Here is a 19,781-nt window from a genome sequence, read left to right as displayed (position 1 = left end):
TTATGGCTGCTTTGGGTCTTCATTGCTGCATGTGGGCTTTCTCTAGTTGCGGCGAACGGAGGCTGCTCTTCGTTGCAGTGCACGGGCTCTAGGCGCACGGGCTTCAGTAGTTGTGGCACACGGGCTCAGGAGTTGTGGCTTGCAGGCTCTAGAGCGCAGGCTCAGTAGTTGTGGTGCACGAGCTTAGTTGTTCCGCGGCATGTGGGATCTTCCCGGACCAGGGCTTGAATCTGCGTCCCCTGCATTGGCAGGTGGATTCTTAAGCACTGCGCCATCAGGGAGGCCCATGTTTTTTTCCCAGCGATAAAATTCATATATATCCTGGCTCCTCCTTTACTTCTTTGAAACAGTTTCTCAGAGCTATCTGAGAGGTTGTCTCCAAGGCTACAGTTCTCAGTAAGACACTGAATAAACTCAACTCACAGCTCTTATGTTGTGTGTGTGTGTGTGTGTGTGTGTTTACGTTGACAGATGTGATGATTAATTTTATGTGTCAACTTGACTGTGCCATGGGTTGTCAAGTTATTTGTTCAAACATTCTGGGTGTGTCTGTGAGGATGTTTTTGGATGAGATTAATATTTGAATTGGCAGACTGAATAAAGCAGACTGGCTTCCTTAATGTGGGTGGCCCTCCTCCAATCAGCTGAAGGTTTGAATAGAACAAAAAGGCTGACTCTCCTGTGATTAAGAAAGAATTCCTCCTGCTTGACTGCTTGAGCTGGGACTTCAGTCTTTTCCTGCCTCCAGACTCCAGCTGAAACATCAGCTTTTCTTGGGTGGCAAGGCTGCCAGATTTCAGACTGGAGCTACACCCTCAGCTCTCCTAAGTCTCCAGCTTGCCAACCGAAGAGCTTCAGACTTCTCAGCCTAGATAATTGTGTGAGCCAATTCCTTATAATAAATCTCTTTGTTTCTCTATCTTTATGTCTATATTTATATCTATACATCCTGTTAGTTCTGTTCTGCTAGAGAACACTGCCTATTACATATGAGATACCAACAGTAGTCAAATTCATAGAGAGACAAAGTAGAATAGCGGTTGGCAGGCGCTAGGAGCAGGGAGAATGGGGAGTTGTTGGTTAACGAGTACAGAGTTTCAGTTTTCAGCAAGATGAAAAGAGTTCTGTGGATGGATGGTGGTGATGGTAGCACAACAATGTGAATGTACTTGATGCCACTGAACTGTACACTTAAACATGGTTAAGGTGGTAAGTTTTATATTATATACATTTTATCACAATTAAAAAATTTTTTTGTCTAAAAAAATGACTAATAGTCTTACTTATTAAACATACCAAAGTTAGCTGTGATGACAAGAACCAAATGTGACAGTGTAACTGTCATTGTGTAATTTACCAACCTCATTATCCATGGCTTGTGTTGTGAAACCTGGTATTGGTGGGCGTCATGGCAGTCATCACCAGCCTTTGCCAATTTCTTGAGACTTGTTAGAATGTAGAATAAAAAGAACATTATCATTTACTCAAGAAATATTTAATGAGCACTTACTCTGCCAGGTCATGTGTTACACACTTGGGAGAAAATGCCCAACCAGATAGTCCTCCTGAAGCTTAGGGTCCAGTGAAGGAGACAGGCAATAAAAGGCAAATAGTACCTATAGACTGTGATAAGGGTAATGAGATAGAAATTAAAAAATAGAAAATAGGGAAATACTTTGATAAAGTGAATAGGGAAGCTTTTCTGAGAAGTAGAATATTAAGCTGAGAACTGAAACTGATAAAGAACCATTTATGGAAATATTGGGGGAAGAGCATTACAGGAAGAGGGAACAGCAAGAGTAAAATCACAATAATCCCTGAACTACTTAAGAAAGTGGTACTTACATGCCTTAAATGGTGCTGAATGCAGGGGACTTCTATAAGCTTACAGAGTAATGAAATAGGAGATGTGACATTTTGGCTATAAAATAAGAGGGTAATGAGTATTCTGTGATGACTAGATTCTTTTTAAGAAATATTTTGAGGATACATGTTTGTACAAAACTTTTAAAATCCCTAAAATAAACAGAATAGTTCTTAAAACTTTGAGCATTTGTTGATTTTTATCAATTAATTATATTCACTATGGGGAGACCATTTTTAAGAAATCTTATAGATAATCCTTTTAAATAGAGAAAATTGGTCTCTAATTTAGCTTCTTGATAACTCATATATGATGAAATGGATTTGCAATTGTGGTCCTTAGACCAAACTCAGTATTAGAACAACTGACGTAATAGGTATTAAATCAAAGAGTGGCTCTGGCAGAACAGGTTTCTAGAATACTGGAAAGTGTAGAGCAGGGATGCCTGGGCTCACCCTGCTCTCCCTTGCTGGCCTTTAGTGGTGCAGGAGTAAAATCAAGGACAAAAAGAGCCTGACATCAATACTTCCTTAGTTATATAAGTACAAAGGTTGATTAAATTTTTCCTGAATAAGTCCTGAGTGTGATGGAACTTATGGTGCCAGAAGGGTTGAGCTTTCCACACTTGACAAGACCTTACATTGAGTGGACAATTGTGCTGGAAGGATGTTCACCCATTTAGGAACTTTGAGGGCAAAGGAAAATACTCAGGTGTGGCCATCTTGCTTCCACCAAGATTTTCCTTTGCTAGTGAGTTAGGAGCTTAATAATCTACAGCCCACCATATTTCCACATATGTAAGGAGGCTCTATAAAGTGGTGAATACCAAGGACAGCCATATCTCTCAGTCAAGCATCCCTGGCAAGACTTCAGGGATAAGAGCTGGCATCAGTCAGAACTGTTGAAATTATGAGTGACAGAAAGCTAAGTCAAACTTCATTAAGTAAATATTATTTACTCACGGATATACAAAGGGACGGTTCAAATTTGGCCGGTTCAGGGTTCAAAGAATATTGCCAGGACACTGTTTCTTTTAAGTTTGTTTATTTATTTATTTATGGCTGTGTTGGGTCTTCGTTTCTGTGTGAGGGCTTTCTCTAGTTGTGGAGAGCGGGGGCCACTCTTCATCGCGGTGCGTGGGCCTCTCACTATCGTGGCCTCTCTCGTTGCGGAGCACAGGCTCCGGACGCGCAGGCTCAGCGGCCATGGCTCACGGGCCTAGTTGCTCCGCGGCATGTGGGATCTTCCCATACCAGGGCGTGAACCCGCGTCCCCTGCATTGGCAGGCAGACTCCCAACCACTGCGCCACCAGGGAAGCCCCGACACTGTTTCTTTTGTTTTAATCATTTGCTTTGCTTTTCTCTGGCTCAGGCATGCTCTCCCTGAATTACAGCAAGGATGGCTCTGAGAGTGCTTGACTTACATGGGGGCTGTGAACAACGGTAATTTTAGTAAGGAAGAGTCCTTGCACCCATAGCCAACTCTGATAAAGTTCTCTGGTGCTGAATCAAGCTCTGTGAGTCTGAGTCATATGCCCAACCCTCATGCCCAGTGAGGTGGGACTAGGTAAATGACAGCCTCACCAGCTCTGGGAGATGCAGGTACTGAATGGAAAAGAGCTTACTTCCATTAGAGGAAGTAGAGGAAGTGGTTTCTCTCTAGTATAGAGAGAAACCTAGATATTGCTGCTTTGGGGGAAAAAGATAGAAGAAAGTTGTGCTCTTTTATAAGTTTTCAAATGTAACCATAGTTACTTAGTAATTAAGACTTCTAGACTCTCCCCCAAACACTGAATTTACATTTAATACCGATTTAAAATCCTTTAAATTATCAAGTTGCCTAATTTCTGAAGATTGGTTACTCAGATTGTTAACATTTCCTGAAAACCTATAGTGTGATCTGCTAGACACTTTACATATATTATTAAGTCTCCACAACACCTTATTGAGCATTATTATTTCTATCTAAGATGAGGATATTGAGGGCCAGAAAGGTGGGTAATTTGCCCAATGACACACAACTAGGAGGGATGACGCGTGACTGGAGCCCAAATTCACCGAGTTCCAAAGCCCACAATCTTCTTACTTCCTACTTCTTCCTTGGTCCAACTTATTTGCTCACAGTATTTGAGGATTTGAGCTGGGAAAAAGCAAGGGTGTTGACAATCTACTGAAAAAGTGTTAATATTCTTAATATGGAGAGAATTGTTAAAAATCAGTTAGAATAATATTTCAAAAACTACATGGAGAATTAGACAATTAGTAACAGAAGTGCAAAAGACTTTTAAACTTATGAATAAATGTTCATCCTCACTGGTAATCAAAGGAATAAAAATTAAAATAGCAATGGATGTTAGTTTTGGGGTACTACATAGACAATGATTTCCATTCTTTTTCTTTCATCCCCCCTTCCTCCCTCCCTCCTTCCCTTCCTTCCTTCCCTCCTTTTTTTCTTCCTTCCTTCCTTTCTTTATGATATCCTGCATAGGCAAGGTATCATGGAAGCTGAGACTCTTGTACAAACTGATGGGAGTAAATATTGGTACAATCCCTTTATTTTACCCAAATTTAGTTTTTTTAAGATTGTTATGAAAAACCATCAATCCCCTGAGCCCCCCTTCCCATCTCACAACTGTTTTCGAATATTCTAGGTGATTCTTGGTATTTATCTTAATTTAGGTGATTCTTGGTATTTATCTTAATATCTCTAACATAATGCTTGTACTGCTACTTCTTGAGTTTTCAGAACTATCTTGCTAATGCAGTCACGTCATAATTTTGGCTAGCTTAATATTCAATGTTTACATCATTACGGCTATGTAAATGCCAGATACAGTTGAGCCACATACTACACGATACCTTTCCAGCACATTCTACTTTCCTTGAAATTAATAATTTTTTGTTCTTTTAGCTTTTCATGTATTCATCATTAACTCACTGCATTCAAACCCACTAGTGTTGTTTTCCATTTTCTTGACAATAACTAGTGACTCTGATCTTCTTGAAGAAGTCTCTTTGAACCCTGACCTGATCTTATGGAGACTGGTGGCCTTTTGGCCTGTTGCACAGCTACCTCCTTTGGATCTCTCTTCACTGTCATTTGGGAATTCTCTTTTCCTATCTTGTGTCACCATGTCTTTTCCCCAAGGTCTCTTCCTCCTTCTTGCCTTACTCCCTCTCTTCCTGTGAAAAGGTGAATAGGAAATAAGTTGTTTTTGAGATTTTGCATGTCTGAAAATGTCTGTCTTCACTCTTAATCGATAGTTTGGCTGGGTAGTAATTCTTGGCAAAAATTTTCTTTCAGAATTTTGAAGGCATTGTTTCATTGTCTTCTGGCTTCCGTTACTGCTATAGCAAGGGCAAGTTTCTCCCTGGGGGAAATGTACTGTATAGCAAATATACTTCTTGCTATAATGTACTCATAATTAAAAAATTTACCACAAAATAACCATTTCTGCATTCAATGTTCAATACATTTCATTTATGCATTCAATAGTCAATAAATGTAAATATTGTTTAACAGTACAAAAGTAAAATAAAAAGTTATCTCATTAGCATCTAATTATGCCCTGTTAAACAGGCACCTGGGGTTATATTGTTTCCCTCTCTTTTACTATGACTTTGGGAGTCCAATGTTATTCTGATTCTTAATTCTTTATGTAAAGCCTGACTTTCTCTCTGGAAGCTAGCAAACTCGTTTCTTTGTCCTCAGTTGACTGATATTTCACAACGAGCTTCCTTGGACTGAGCCCTTTTAATCTGGACACTTCCTTCATTTCTGGGAAATTTTCTTGAATTTTGATGATTCAGTGATTTCCTTCTTCATTAATTCTATTCTCACCTTCAGGAACTCCTGAACTCTGGACTTGTACATTGGACCTCCTGGACGGATCTTCTAAATTTGAAATATTTTCTTTGTCTTTTTGTTCTCCTTTCTGGAGGATTTAATCTAACTTTATCTTCTAAACTTTCTGCTGAGTTCATTTTATCTCTGCCATAAAAATTAGTCTTTACACATGACTAACTTTTGCCTTTGTTGATTCTTTTTCATATCTTTGTTTTTCACTTCATTAATTTTTGTTCATGTCTTTATTATTCCTTCTTTCAACTTCCTTTGGATTTAATCTATTACTTTTTTTTAAACTTCTTAAGTTGACAAATTAGCCTATTAATTTTTAGGCTCTAAGCACAATATGGCTTTAGCGCCACATCACAGGATTCAATAGGAGGCATTTTCATTAATGTTCAGTTTCAAGTGTTTTCTAATTTTTTTTCTTTGACTCATGAGTATATAGAAGTATACCTATTATTTTAATTTTCCTAAAATTAATTTCTCATTTGATTGCATTAAGATCAGAAATAATGTCCTCTATTTTTTTTATTTTTGTTGACACTTGCTTTGTAGCTTTTAATATAACCCATTTCTAATGTTTTACTTGTTCTTGCAAATAACAGGCACTCTCCAACTGATGCTTTTTGATTTTTTTGTATGTTCATCAAATAAAGCTTGTTAATTGTGCTGCTCAAATATCCTATATATCTACTGAGTTCACTTTAAATTAAAATCATTGGCTTATATTTTTCTTCATAACATGCAAATACTGTATCATGCCTTAAACCCATCTGAGTTTCAAGTAAAAGCCACAATTCTTAGAGGGAAAAAAATAGTTCTACCTAGAATCAGGAAGACAGATGTGATTTCTTGCTGTTTCCCTTTGCAAATTTTTTTGTAGTCCACCATTTAGCTAACTGTGTAGCCCTTTGTCAGTTCTGGCTTTATGCTGGGGTCTTCAGTCTACTCCCTGCCCTGTTTCTGCCCCTATAGCTCTGGGCACCAGGGACAGTAGATATCCCCAGGGCATCCAGCACCTTCAGTGAGTCCTTACCTTCCCAGACTCTTCTTCCAGCTTCATTCCTGGTTTTAGAGAATTTCCCCTACTTTCACATAAATTTACAAATTCATTTAAAATGAAAATTTAAAATAGTTTATCCAGCATTATTAGGTGTTTTGTAGTGGGAGAGTTTCTGCTAGTGTAACTTTCTTACTTTACTCATCTCTCCCTCTTGCTCTTTTCCTGCCAGTGTCCTAGTTTAAAAACATTTGATGGATGTAAAAGGGCCATCATCTGTTTTCTTTTTTCCTTTTTCCCCCAATTCCCTGCTCAGTTTTTATTTTATTTTACTCTATTGTATTTATTTCATGTTTTATTCTGGTTACTTGCAGATGAAGGGAGAGCACTTAACAAAGTGCTGACGAGGATAAAGAGGTGGGACAGCCTTCGCAGCAAAACAGTAACAGAAAGAACAGTTGTCCAGCTTTATAACTGAAATATGTGGGATGTAGGTGATCTCCTATAGTTATGGCTAAAGATGCATCTTCTTGGGCCCTTTCAGACCTACTGGATCAGAATCTCAGGGTAGGGGTGGGGAATGAAGCCTGAGACTGGACATTTTAACAAGTTGTCCAGATGATCAGGAGGCACACTAATGTCTGGGAACCACTGGTATGGACCTTTGATTTCTCAATAGGGTGGGCAGTAAGGAGGGATGAAGCAATGGGACACAGCATGGATGGATTATTAATTGCACTTTCCGTCCAGTTACAGTAATGTGGCAGGCAAGAAATATTCCTCCCAGACTCTGGAAAAAGTTAAAAAGTAAATACTAGATTTTGGCAGTGTGTTTTATCAAAAGTACTAGTTAGGGCTTCCCTGGTGGCGCAGTGGTTGAGAGTCCGCCTGCTGATGCAGGGGACGCGGGTTCATGCCCCGGTCCGGGAAGATCCCACATGCCACGGAGTGGCTGGGCCCGTGAGCCATGGCCGCTGAGCCTGCGCGTCCGGAGCCTGTGCTCCGCAACGGGAGAGGCCACAACAGTGAGAGGCCCGCGTACCGCAAAAAAAAAAAAAAAAAAAAAAAAAGTACTAGTTATTTTAGGGAGAATTTGAGAGAGAAGTTACCTAGAGTTTATGATAGACATCTCTTAAAATAAAACACCTCTTGTTCATCTATTGAACATTCCTAAGGTCTATTCTTCTACTCTTTCTCATTCAGCCTCATAGCCACCAACTGGGGTCTCTTGTTTCAAGGTTTTTTTTTTTGTTTTTTTTTTTTTACCGCCACATAGCTAGAACTTGATGCTTCCTGTCTTACTCAATTCATAGTTCGTCACAGATTAAAATATTATGATCAAATTGATCAAATATGATCAACTGTATCATCTAGTGGTGACCGAATTTGCCTATAAGATGAAGTCCAACTTCTTCATTTGAGATTACCCAGCCATTCAAGATTCTTCAGTCTCTAATCTTTTCTTCTTTCTCTGACAATACCTTCCCACTCTCCAAAGACTATGCCTCTCTCACCTGGCTGGTTTCAATGTCTCTGTAAATTAATCAGGCTTGTCAGGACTCTAAGCCTCTACTCAGGCTTTCTATCACTCTTCTTTGTTTATCCAAATCTAAACTAGCATTCAAAGTGAAGCTCAGATGCTACATTTTCTCTGGCTGCATTTTCTTCTTCACATTGCAGATCTGTCAATCCAACAACTCTTCACCATTTTTCCATTTCCCAGAGGTTAACATGCAAACTCTTTCCCCTTGCATATAACATAGCCCCACTTTCTCTTTCTGGTCCCATCTCTACAAATTTATGCACTTGACCTCCAGACACAGTGGCTCACTTTCTGATTCTCAGTCTAGCCACGCATTTGTAGTTTTCTGTACCTTTGTACCTGTTCTTTCCTTTGTCAGATATGACTTGCCCTTTTCTCAGCCTGAAAAATCCTTGCATATCCTTCAAGAACCTCTTCAAACATTACCTTCTCTGTGAAATCTCCCTGACTTCTCCCAGGTGAAGCACTCCACCCCAGAGTAGCTTGAGTCTAAATATCCTAAACATGTGTCTCATTGTGTTGTAATTCTTTATTTGTATGTCTGTGTTCTATACTTGATGTGAGCCTATCGCTACACAGTACCTGGCAGAATACTGTTTATCTAATAGTTGCTCAGTAAACGTTGCCCAGTGACTGAACACTGTAACCTGTATTGATCTCCCCGGTGCCGTAACTGCAAGGGCTCTTGTGCTTATTCCAATCATTTTGCTAAATTGCCTTAGATTATTCTTTCACTGTTTGAAGCATGTTCTAGATTCCAGTAAGATTAAATGGAGATGCCCTGGCCAAGGTACTTAACTCTCCCAGCCTCAGTTCCTTCATCTGTAAAAGGGGGGACAATAATAGCACCTCAGTCAAAGTGTTGCTGTGTAAAATGAGACAATGCATTAAAATATTCAGTACAGTGCCTGACACACTCAAAGTGGGAGAAGCATTTCATAAACTGTTACATTCTACATTTATGTCTTTATCCCTTAGTATTCTCAGAGGGTTGTTGTGAAGATTATATGAGAACATATATGTGAAAGCATGTTGTAATGCTGTATGCAAACGTAGTTACCTTTATTTTCACTGTCTCCGCAACTAGGTTAGAAGCCCGTTTCAGCCTGAACACATTAAGTCCAATCCTCAGCAAGAGGCACAAAGCCTTACCCAGCTCAGCTTCTTTCTTTTAAAGTCTCCCATTTTCTTCTCAGCACCTATCACAGGGTCATGCACATGTTAGGCACTCAAGGTAGATTTAAATATAGTAAGAGCTCTAGAATTAGCAAGGCCTTTAGCTGAAAGTGAAGCCTGCTGCCTTCTTTTTGTTTGATGTTTGTTTTGTATAACTTGATTGAAACATTTTTCCTTGGTCAAAGTACTCCTAATATTTTGGAGATGCTGTATAATTGTATTAGGCTTAGTTTGCTTTGTGGTAGGACCACTTCCCCTTTTGGCATGGATGACAGGGAGGCAGCCTTAGCCAGGGTCCTACTTTTTTCTCTTACTAAAGACATAAATTATATAACTCTTGCATTGCAGAATGACTGAAAAAGTGCTTGATTTGGGTCCTTTCTGACATTTTGGCAACTTCTGTGTATCACTCCCGTTTAGAATTTATTAAGATGTGGTAACAAAACATGTAGAAAAAATAAATTAAAAGGGTAAGGCTTTCAGGTACTGACTGGAAACACAGGTATGGGTACAAGGAATCCAGATAGGTGAAAGTTCCCACAATCTTCAGAAAACGTACTCAAGTTCTGAAAAGGGTTTGAAGCAGTGTACAGGGAAAGTACAATATATTAAGACAAAGGGCCATTAACCAAGAGAGTCAAATGCTCCTTAAAACCCTTAAGCATCTCCTCAACTCCCTAGCACAGGGGAACGACTAGAGGCCTGCCTGGGGAATCCACGGGGACCATCGCAGATGAGGGCGAGGAGGGAGAGGCGCGCCCCGGAGCCACAGGCCTGCAGGTGCTCCGCCCTGTCTGCCCCGCGGCGGGGGCCGATTCCCTTCGCCCCGCTGGGCCAGGGCGGCCCGAGACGGCTGAGCCGGCCGCGCTGGGGGAAGGAGTTTCCGGCGGACTCGGCGCGGTGCCGCTTCCTGTCCCCCTCGTCGCGCCGTCTCACACCGCCCGTCCGGGACGCGGCTCGCACCGGGCCCCCCTCCCCGTGCCCGGCGACGCCCCCGGCCCCATGCAATCCCGGCTCCTGCTCCTCGGGGCCCCGGGCGGCCGCGGAGGCCCGGCTGCGCGGCGCGTGAGGCTGCTTCTGCGGCAGGTGGTGCGGCGCCAGCCGGGCGGTGACGCGCGGCGCTCGGAGGTCAAGCTGCTGCACGCCGGGGCGGGGGCCGACACAGGTAACCCCGAGACGCCTCGCCGCCCAGCGCGCGGGCCCCTGCGCACCCCTGCCCCCCTCCCCCCACTCCCTGCTGCTTCAACTGGGGAGGAGCGCTGCGCCGGGAGCCAGGAGGTGGAGGTTCTAGTCTCCACCTCGCCGCTAACTGCTGTGTAACGCGGGGCCAGGCGCTTGCACTCTCTGAGCCTCATTAAGTAACCCGTGGGAACTGGACTTAGGTTTCTGATGACCTGGAATAGTGCTTTCTCCTTCCCGCACTGCTTCTTTCACCCCCGCCCCCCTCGCGCCGGGATTCTGACTTAGATTACAGCACACGCAGAGCTTAATGCAGCAGCCCTCAGAGGGTGTTGAAAGCTGGACTTGACCTTGCTCTCTGAGTCCCAAGGGCCTGGAAGTCAGTCTGTGCCATGTTCCAGCCAGGGTTAGTGGCGGCTTAGAAATGTACGTTCTCGCCAAAGAACCCCTCGTTATGTTTTAAATGTATCCACGAGTCTTTCCAAGTTTTACTTGGAGTTTTCATTTCTCACAGGTTCACAATTTCTTAGAACTGAAAACGACAATTTAATTTAGTTAAAACCTCTGACTCTATAATTGAGGTAATTGAGACCCAGAAAGGAAAAGTGACTTCCAGAAGATTACACAGCTAACCCTAGGCTGTGAAAGCGCAGAGTCCTAACCACTGGACCACCAGGGAATTCCCAGCTCTGATTTCTAAGCTCAGTATTTCTTGGCTCTACCTGAGATGGTTTTAGGGATCTGTGTGTGTGTGTGTGTGTGTGTGTGTGTGTGTGTGAGCGCGCTGGAGTTAGAGCATTTGTGCTGGTTAAGGGAAGGGATGTATGTTGTTGCTCCACGTGAATGGCTAAGTGATTCTAGGCAAGATTTGGTCAGTGTCATTGCTTAGAATAACGGAGGTATTCACCTGAAATTGCTAGTTTCATGGTTCTTCTTGCACCCCCATCCCAATAATTTTCCTTGTCAGAAGTGAGGGAGTTTAAGTCCCGTCCATTTCATCATTCATTCATTAAATTTTTTTTTCTTTTTCCTGTATAGGGTTGTGATTTGAGATTTTGCCCCTTTATCAATTATTATGCTTCTAGGGTGTTTGTTTGTTCGTTTGTTTTTTAGTCTTTGAGTTTTTTATTTGTTAGTTTCTCCTTTGTCCTAGAAGGCAGAGGTCAATGGTAGAAGTGTAGCATAATCTATAAGTCGTGCTTTGGAGTGAACAGTCTGAGTTGGAGGCCATTTCTGCACCGTCTAGGCATGGGGATTTGAGGGTAGGTTACTTAATTTTGTGTCCCAGTTTCCTTAACTGTAAAATGAGGATAAGGAAAGTATATTTGATAGGGTTGTTGTAAGGATTTAGTTTATACAATCCCTGGCACATATTAATGTTCAATAAAAATTAGCTTCTTTATTATTCTTAGTGTATGTTATTTTCAGCTATGTGAGATTTATTGTTTCCTTGGCTTTAGAAGGAATGAAACCAGTTCCTTTTAGGTTTGAACTGTGAGAACTGTCTAGGTAGGCTGATGGAGCACGGTTAATTCATGGGAACTTTAAAAAGAAAAATGTTCTTTATACATGAATAATACATGTTGATTATAAAAGCATTAGACACGGCCTCAAAATTTGTGGTATGTCCAGCAAATCAAAGTACAGGCTTTGCTTCAAATGTGAGAGTCATGTACACATTACAAACAACATATTAACTTCTTAGACTCAGTCACTTAGCATGACAGCACATGGAGTAAATTATGTTAACCCTACTTGCCTTGTCACTGCAAAGATTCTCAAGGTTGAAGGTATGAGGGCTGTGGATAAATGGACCTGAAAACTCACCAGAGATCTGGACTCAAGTAAGAACAGCTGTGAGCCAGGTAAACAGGAGGCAAGTTCTGGCCTTCCCTGGGACACAACATCGGCCATCAAGGTTGAAGTGTCCCATTTTGAACCAGATGTCACACACAGACAAATGTAAACCACAAATAGCATTATGCTGTAATGAATTACAGTTTAGATTGGAAAGATGCTCTCAGCTGCACTCAGACATGTGACTAGTAACTCACCTCTCTGCAAGTAATTGACCTTGCTTCCTAGTAGTTTGGAAAAAGAACAACACGGATACAAATTATATACTATTCTTATCTCTCCTGGGCTGTATATATGTCTTATTTATCTTTATATTCCTTTTTGTGCATGTCAATTCTTTGTACCTAAGAAGTATTCAGTGGCTTATTATCTTCCAGTTCATACAGAGAGGGAGCGTGAGAGCCTGGAATTGCCTTGTTTATAAAGCTCCTATCTTGTTGGCTTTATAAAGCCTTTATAAAGCTTCTATCTTGTTGGCTTTCAAGATAGGAGCTTTATAAAGCCTGAGAAGCAGAGGGAAGAGAGGGTCATTTTGTTTAAAAAGAAAAAAAAAATCCCCAAACCCACTGCTCTTTATCTTTTGCTATTAGGTAGTCTGAACATCCATAATTTGTAAATTATATCTCTTTATACTTCAATTGGTTGTATTGTCTCTTGGTTTTAGGAACAAAGGGGTTAACAAGGAGGTTAGCTACTGCAAAGAGTTGGGTTTTTTGTGTTTTGTTTTTTGGACGGCTGCGCGGCTTGTGGGATCTTAGTTCCCCGACCAGGGATTGAACCCAGGCCCTCGGCAGTGAGAGTGCAGAGTTCTAACCACTGGACCACCAGGGAATTCCCTGCAAAGAGTTTTTATAACGATTATTGTAGTGTTTTCACAGAAGGAGCCAAATTAGTTCAGTAGGATTCTGATGTCAAACAGGCTCAGATATACAATAGATTAAGACCAAATGATAAATCTGGAAACATAACTCTATAAATCCACTGTGACACATTGAGTGCCATCCTTTTTTTTTTTTCCTCCCGTACGCGGGCCTCTCACTGTTGTGGCCTCTTCCATTGCGGAGCACAGGCTCCGGACGCCCAGGCTCCGGACGCGCAGGCTCAGCGGCCATGGCTCACGGGCCCAGCCGCTCCGCGGCATGTGGGATCCTCCCGGACCGGGGCACGAACCCGTGTCCCCTGCATCGGCAGACGGACTCTCAACCACTGCGCCACCAGGGAAGCCCGAGTGCCATCCTTTTACACCCTTATTATTAAAGGGGTTCACTATTTTATCTTTCTGACTTTTGTGTATAAGTTTGTTTATAGAAATATTTAAAAATATTGGTACTTTTTGTACAAGAAATCTATGTTCATTGTAGTGAAAAATACAGACAGATCCCCTAAAATATAATCTTTCCATGCAAATTCATGATTGTCATTTTTTTTGTGTGTGTTACTATCAGTTTTTGTAAAATATATATATAATATGCATTTATATAAATACATATTTCTTTTTAAAAAATGGAATCATGTATGTTTTACAGTTTATTCTCACTTAGCCATTATTGTTAATGTACTAACATAGTGATAAATATTGCTATATATGGTCATTTTAAATAGGCATTAAGTTTATACATTTATCCATATAATTTATTTTACCAGTTTCCCATGCTTAGACGTTCAGGTTGTCTATTTTTAAATATATAAACAGTGCAATAAACATCCATCCATATGTATTTTTGTAACTTTAAGATGATATCCTTGGGTTATAATAGAGCTAATGACTTTGGGGAAGGGAAATATAGAACTCCTGCTTCAATTCAGAAATATGGTGTAAAGGGAAAAACTGTACTGTGTGTGTGCAGGTCTTAGCTCTGTATTTACTAGGTATTGAACTTTGGGGAAATTATTAACTACTTTGAACCTGCAGCAGGCTATTTTGACCCTGAGGACATTGTGACTTTTGTGTATTAAAGAATTTAGCAGTAAAATCCCAGAACAGTTGTAACCTAATAAATTGCTGGACAATTTATTGGGAACATGCAGACTAGCCTGGAAATTGCTGATATATTTGGTTTTCTCTTGGGTTTAAGTTTTGTATTAAAAAAAACAATGGTGACACTTACGGGTTCTTAACCAGGGGTAATTCCCGTTCCCCAGGGGACATTTGGCAGTGTCTGAAGGCATTTTTTGGTTGTCCTAACCAGGAGGAAGGGGGTGCTACTGGTATCTAGTGGGTGGAGGCCAGTGAATCTGCTAAACATTCTACAGTGCACAGGACAGCCCCTAACAATAAAGAATCATTTAGCCCAAAATGTCAGTCATGCTGGCTGTTGAGAAACCCTGAACTAAACCACCTTCTTTGGTTGGTTTAGTTCAATGCTACAAGTCATTGAATTGTGAGTCCATTTCAGAGTCGAATATCCTAAGGTGTGTATATTCATTAACTTAATTTGTAGTTCACAGTTCAGAAGGTATTAAGCATTAAGCATCTCCCATTTTCGGAGAAGGGCTACCACAGATGTGCCTGAAATACGTAACTAAGAAAAGCATTTTTGAGATTGGTAAAGATTTTGACAGTAGAACAGCTTTGAAATATCTGAGGAAAATACCCATATTTCTCCTGGGTTAGCCAAGAACTAAATAAAAATTATTAATCATATAAAAAATTTAAAGTCTTATTAGAAACTATCAATACAAAATAAAACTCTGACAAAGCTGTATACTAAAAAATTTATTGATTAAACATTGAAGAAAGAGCAAAATCTTTTTGGTATTCAGTCCACGCTGGTGGCCACAAAGGAAAACAGGGTTGCAGAAGATATAATTGGTGAAATTCTATATGGACAAAAAAAGTGATTGATAAATCCTCACTATAAAATAATTCTTTAAATAAAAGAAAAATAAAAATGTGCTCTATAAAAATTGATCAAGGAGGGCTTCCCTGGTGGCGCAGTGGTTGAGAGTCCGCCTGCTGATGCAGGGGACACGGGTTCGTGCCCCAGTCCGGGAAGATCCCACATGCCGCGGAGCGGCTAGGCCCGTGAGCCATGGCAGCTCCACAACGGGAGAGGCCACAACAGTGAGAGGTCCGCATACCGCAAAAAAAAAAAAAAAAAAAAAAAAATTGATCAAGGAATTCTTTTGGCTTAATTTTGCTCGTAAGTTAACTTTGATGAAAACTTATGAACGCTAGTATTATTCTGATTGAAATGTTTGTTTTCAGAATATCCTCAGGGTCAAAATGTTATATATTCCTCTCTGAGTATGTATCTTCTTTGTAAAATAGGGATAGCTACACTTGCTTTGCCTGCCTTTACCTTACAAAAATTGTTGTTAGTCAGCAGTCATTAGGTTTTAAGTGACAGAAATGTGCACAGAAAAGCATATGATTGGTTCACATAGGTTGGAGGTCCAATGGCTTCAGGCTGGACTAGATGCAGGATATTAGAACATCTGTAGGGCTTGGGCTCTCTCTGTCTTTCCCCATGGTTCCCCCACTCTCCACTCTTCCTTTATTGGATCTACTTTTTGCAGTATTGGTTTCAATGGCAGGCTTTCTTCAGCTGGTAGCAGTGACAGCCTTACTGACAGCCCCAGACTTTGACTCTCCTTACAGTTCACAATGTGAGAAGAAGAGAGAACATTTTTTCTTGTGAGCTCTGAAAAATCCTGGCGAGAAATCTTATTGGCCAAGCTTGGATCACAGGCCCATCTCTAAAACAACCACTGTGGTCAAAGAGTGGAATGTTCTGGCAGGGCTTGTGCAGGGTACTCATTTCTGGGCATTTGGATGCAGGGGTAAAGGTTGGGAGGAGTGGTATAAACTACCCAAACCAAATTGGGTGGGTTCCTCACTGGAGAGAGGGATTCTGTTGTCAAAAGAGGAAAGAATACTGGGCATGTAAAACAAAACAGCTGTTCACTAAAAATCAAGTGAGTAGTGTCTGAACAGGTTTGTACAAGAGTATTATGTAAAAGATATATTAATTATTTTCTTGAATATAGAAATTATTTTCCTGTAAACTTTTGGGAAATCCCTTTAAGTTAAGATCATTGCAAGTGATAAAATCAAGCCTTGTTACTTTAAAAATGGCCTTAAATTTGATTTCGTTTGGAAACTCATCCATTCTTCTCAGGGTTTTTAATTTTCAACTCCATATTTTCCATGCTTGAATAAAATACATAATTTATTGGTAGTAGTAGTTATGTGACAGTTTGTGTACCGTACACGGATTTAGGTTAATCCGTTATGAGTTATGTGTGCTTGCTTTTTTGCATTATTTGTAATAATAAATGTAATTAAATGTTAAGCAGCTTATTCTATAACAATTTGTACTTTTTGTTAACTCATTCTTAGTTATTCTAACAATTTCCATTATGAGTACCTTATATTATTAACTAAAATCTTTTTTAAAAATGATTGCACTTGACCAAAGTATTTATTTGGTTTATTTGAAGAGAGGTGTACGTTAGTTTCTTTTACCTAAATTGTATTACCTGTTGTATAAGTATCTTCATTCTCCTTTAGATGAATACTTACACTACTTCACTTATATGAATCCTTTACAAATAAATGACTTGATTTCTTTTCTTTTCTTTTTTTTTTTTACATTTTTGGTTCCGTGTTTTTTTTTTTAAATGACTTGATTTCTGAGCATGTTGGAAGATGGGCTGTTCTCAAAGAATACAGAAAACAAGGGGTTGAAACAATACTTAATTAAGAAAACAGTATCTAATTAAAGTGAACTAGGGCTTAAAACAATACTTAATTAAGAAAACAATATCTAATTAGAAACTGGAATCATTCATTCATATATTCACTTATTGAATACCTGCTTGGTTTGAGGTATTATTTTTGGCACTGGGAATACAAAGGTGATTAAAACATAGACTTGACCAACAAAATGCTATAGTCTTATGGACTGAACAGTTGTCTTCAAACATTTTTCTCACTTATCTCCTAAAAGGGTTTTGCAAATTTATATCCCTTTATACATTTTTAGGTTGATATCTAGGAATTTCCCTAATAAGTTTGAATAGTTGAAGAGCATGTTGTTTCTATTGTGTTGTAAATATTGACATTTGACACAAAAATTGTTACAGTACTCTTTAAAATGTATCTTTTAAATGTGTCATCTGAAGAAAATGCACAACCTGTAAGTTGAGAGTTATGTTTTATTTGGTGAACTTTCTGAGGACTTCAAGCCCAGGACACATCATCTCAGGTAACTCTGAGAGACTGCTCCAAAGAGGCAAGGGGGTGGGGGGGTGGGAGCCAGGATATGTGGGAGATTTTGCAATAAAGACCAGGTAGTTGGAACATCAAAAGATTACTGTTAATTAAAGAAAACCAGATTTATCTCAAGTTAAGGAATTTAGCGCTTTTCTATGTACGGGAAGGTGCAAAGTCTGGGTTCATTGAAATCATTCCTTTGATATGCCCCTCAGGTATTTGGGGCCAGTATCCTGTGCTTTCTAATCCCAAGTCTCCTCAGGGTGCACTGTCAGGGGTGGCATTTTGTTTCCATCCTGAGCTCCCTCAGGGCTCACCTTAGGGGCGGCTGTAATGTGGTGGCTTGATGGCTGCAACATCCTTTGTTTACTGATATGGCAGCCAGTATTTTAGTTCACAGTCTCTCTGGCCCAAATGTGACCAATGTTTGGAAGACATTTCATGACCAGTTTTTTCCCATGTTGCTAGGAATGCTCATTCCTAGGTCAGGCAAAGATTCTTGTTGATATGCAACTCCAGGTGCTACTTTCTGGATTAGGCCCTGTTGATAATTTAAAATTCTCTGGATCCTTTGTCTTACTAGTCTGTTATGATCCAGGAGATATTTTCTCTTGTTGCTTCTTCCCATACCTAGAATTACACTATTACAATTATTCTATGTAGAGTTACAAATGTGACTTAATTCCTCAAGATGTTTAGCCATTATCAATTTTGTTGGAGGCCTGGTTACACATTGGGTAGTGTAAGAGACAAGAATCTTATAAAATAGACAGGATGTAAGTAATACAGCTAGTAACATTGGCAGTCATAGTGCAGCAGGGAGACACAAAGCATAAACAGTTTAGAAACAAAGAACAAATTAAAACAATGATTAGTGTAACTAGTTGTAATCTGGTTGCAATAAACCATCAAGAATTTGGAGAGAGGAAATTAAATCTAGTCTTGCACCAGCTTACTTTTAACAACAAAATTCACTTACTTAATTAACTTTAATCTAAACCTAGCCAATCCTGACCATCCACAAACCTTCCATCACTTTCTGTATCCATATTAGTTTGTCCCTTATTTTTTCCATCCAGAAAGAACCAGCTCTAAGACAAGCTTACTTTCTTTTCCCTTAATAAAATGTAATTCCATTTCTAATATCTTCTTTACAGAAAAACACATTCTCCTTTCCTACTATATACTGAAATGTTTACGTTATTATTTCAGTTGGCTTTAATTACATGTTTAAATTTGATGGACATCTCAAAGACACAGGAAGAGAAATTCCAGTTCCCTCTACAAGGCTTTTGTTTAAGGTCAGCATTCTGAGAAGATATTTTGTCAAACTGGCTTTTTAACTTAACTGCATACACACACACGCACACACACACACAAACATACACATACACACAAATTAGCCCAACTTGGCCATTTAAGGTTGAGATCTCTTTTAGTATAATTTAGGTACTTGCAAGTGTGATCTGGCTGGCGTATTAGTTGGAGGTTGGCTTTCTGATGCCCCTTTAAAGATGTCAGGTCAGCCTCCTCTCCAACCTCTCAGCTCAGACTTCTTGGTTTCCTATACTGAGCAAATCCCAGGTTCCCCTAATGTCTTCCAATTAGGGGGGTCTCCCAGTGTTTTTCAACCAGGCTCCCCTAATGTTACTGAGTCCAAGCTCACTCTGCTCGCTGCATGACAGGCCAATAAATCAGAGACAGGTGTTGAAGCAAGGAATAACGACTTTATTCAGAAAGCCGGCAGACCGAGAAGATGGCAGACTAATGTCTTGGAAAAACCATCTTATCGGGGTTTGGATGCCAGTTTCTTTTATAGAACAGAGAGGGGGAGGAGATGAGGAGATAATGTAAAAAAGCCATAAGATTTGCCACTGTCCCCTGGAATGGCCAGCCTTGGGGAGGGGATGTGTTCATTTCTTCTTTCTTGCAGCCATCCGCAGGTGGACAGGGTCAGGATGTACAAAGGCACTTTGGTTTAACATTCCGGCAGAGGGGCAGGGTTCCCTGAGGCAGGCCATTGAGTATAGACAGCATCCTTTTAGTGAACAAATGCAGCGGAGAGCAAAGGTTAAAGTAAAAGAAATAGATTCA

General features: G+C 40.2%; 1 protein-coding gene across 1 annotated transcript in view; it reads left to right on the top strand.

Moving 5' to 3' along the window:
* Positions 1-10,435: 10,435 nt before the first annotated feature.
* Positions 10,436-19,781, top strand: part of VWA8 (von Willebrand factor A domain containing 8) — a gene marked incomplete at both ends in the record, with an annotated part of 368,930 nt that continues 359,584 nt past the window's right edge. The window contains one exon of the mRNA XM_079721796.1: positions 10,436-10,598. Within this exon, the coding sequence (XP_079577922.1) occupies positions 10,436-10,598 (163 nt within the window). The remainder of the gene's footprint in view (positions 10,599-19,781) is intronic.

The sequence above is a fragment of the Hyperoodon ampullatus genome (assembly GCF_949752795.1).
Source record: "Hyperoodon ampullatus genome assembly, chromosome: 16".
NCBI classification, from domain to species: Eukaryota; Metazoa; Chordata; class Mammalia; order Artiodactyla; family Ziphiidae; genus Hyperoodon; species Hyperoodon ampullatus.
The sequence above is the reverse complement of the archived record's forward strand: the minus strand, read 5'-3'. Positions and strand labels throughout refer to the sequence as shown.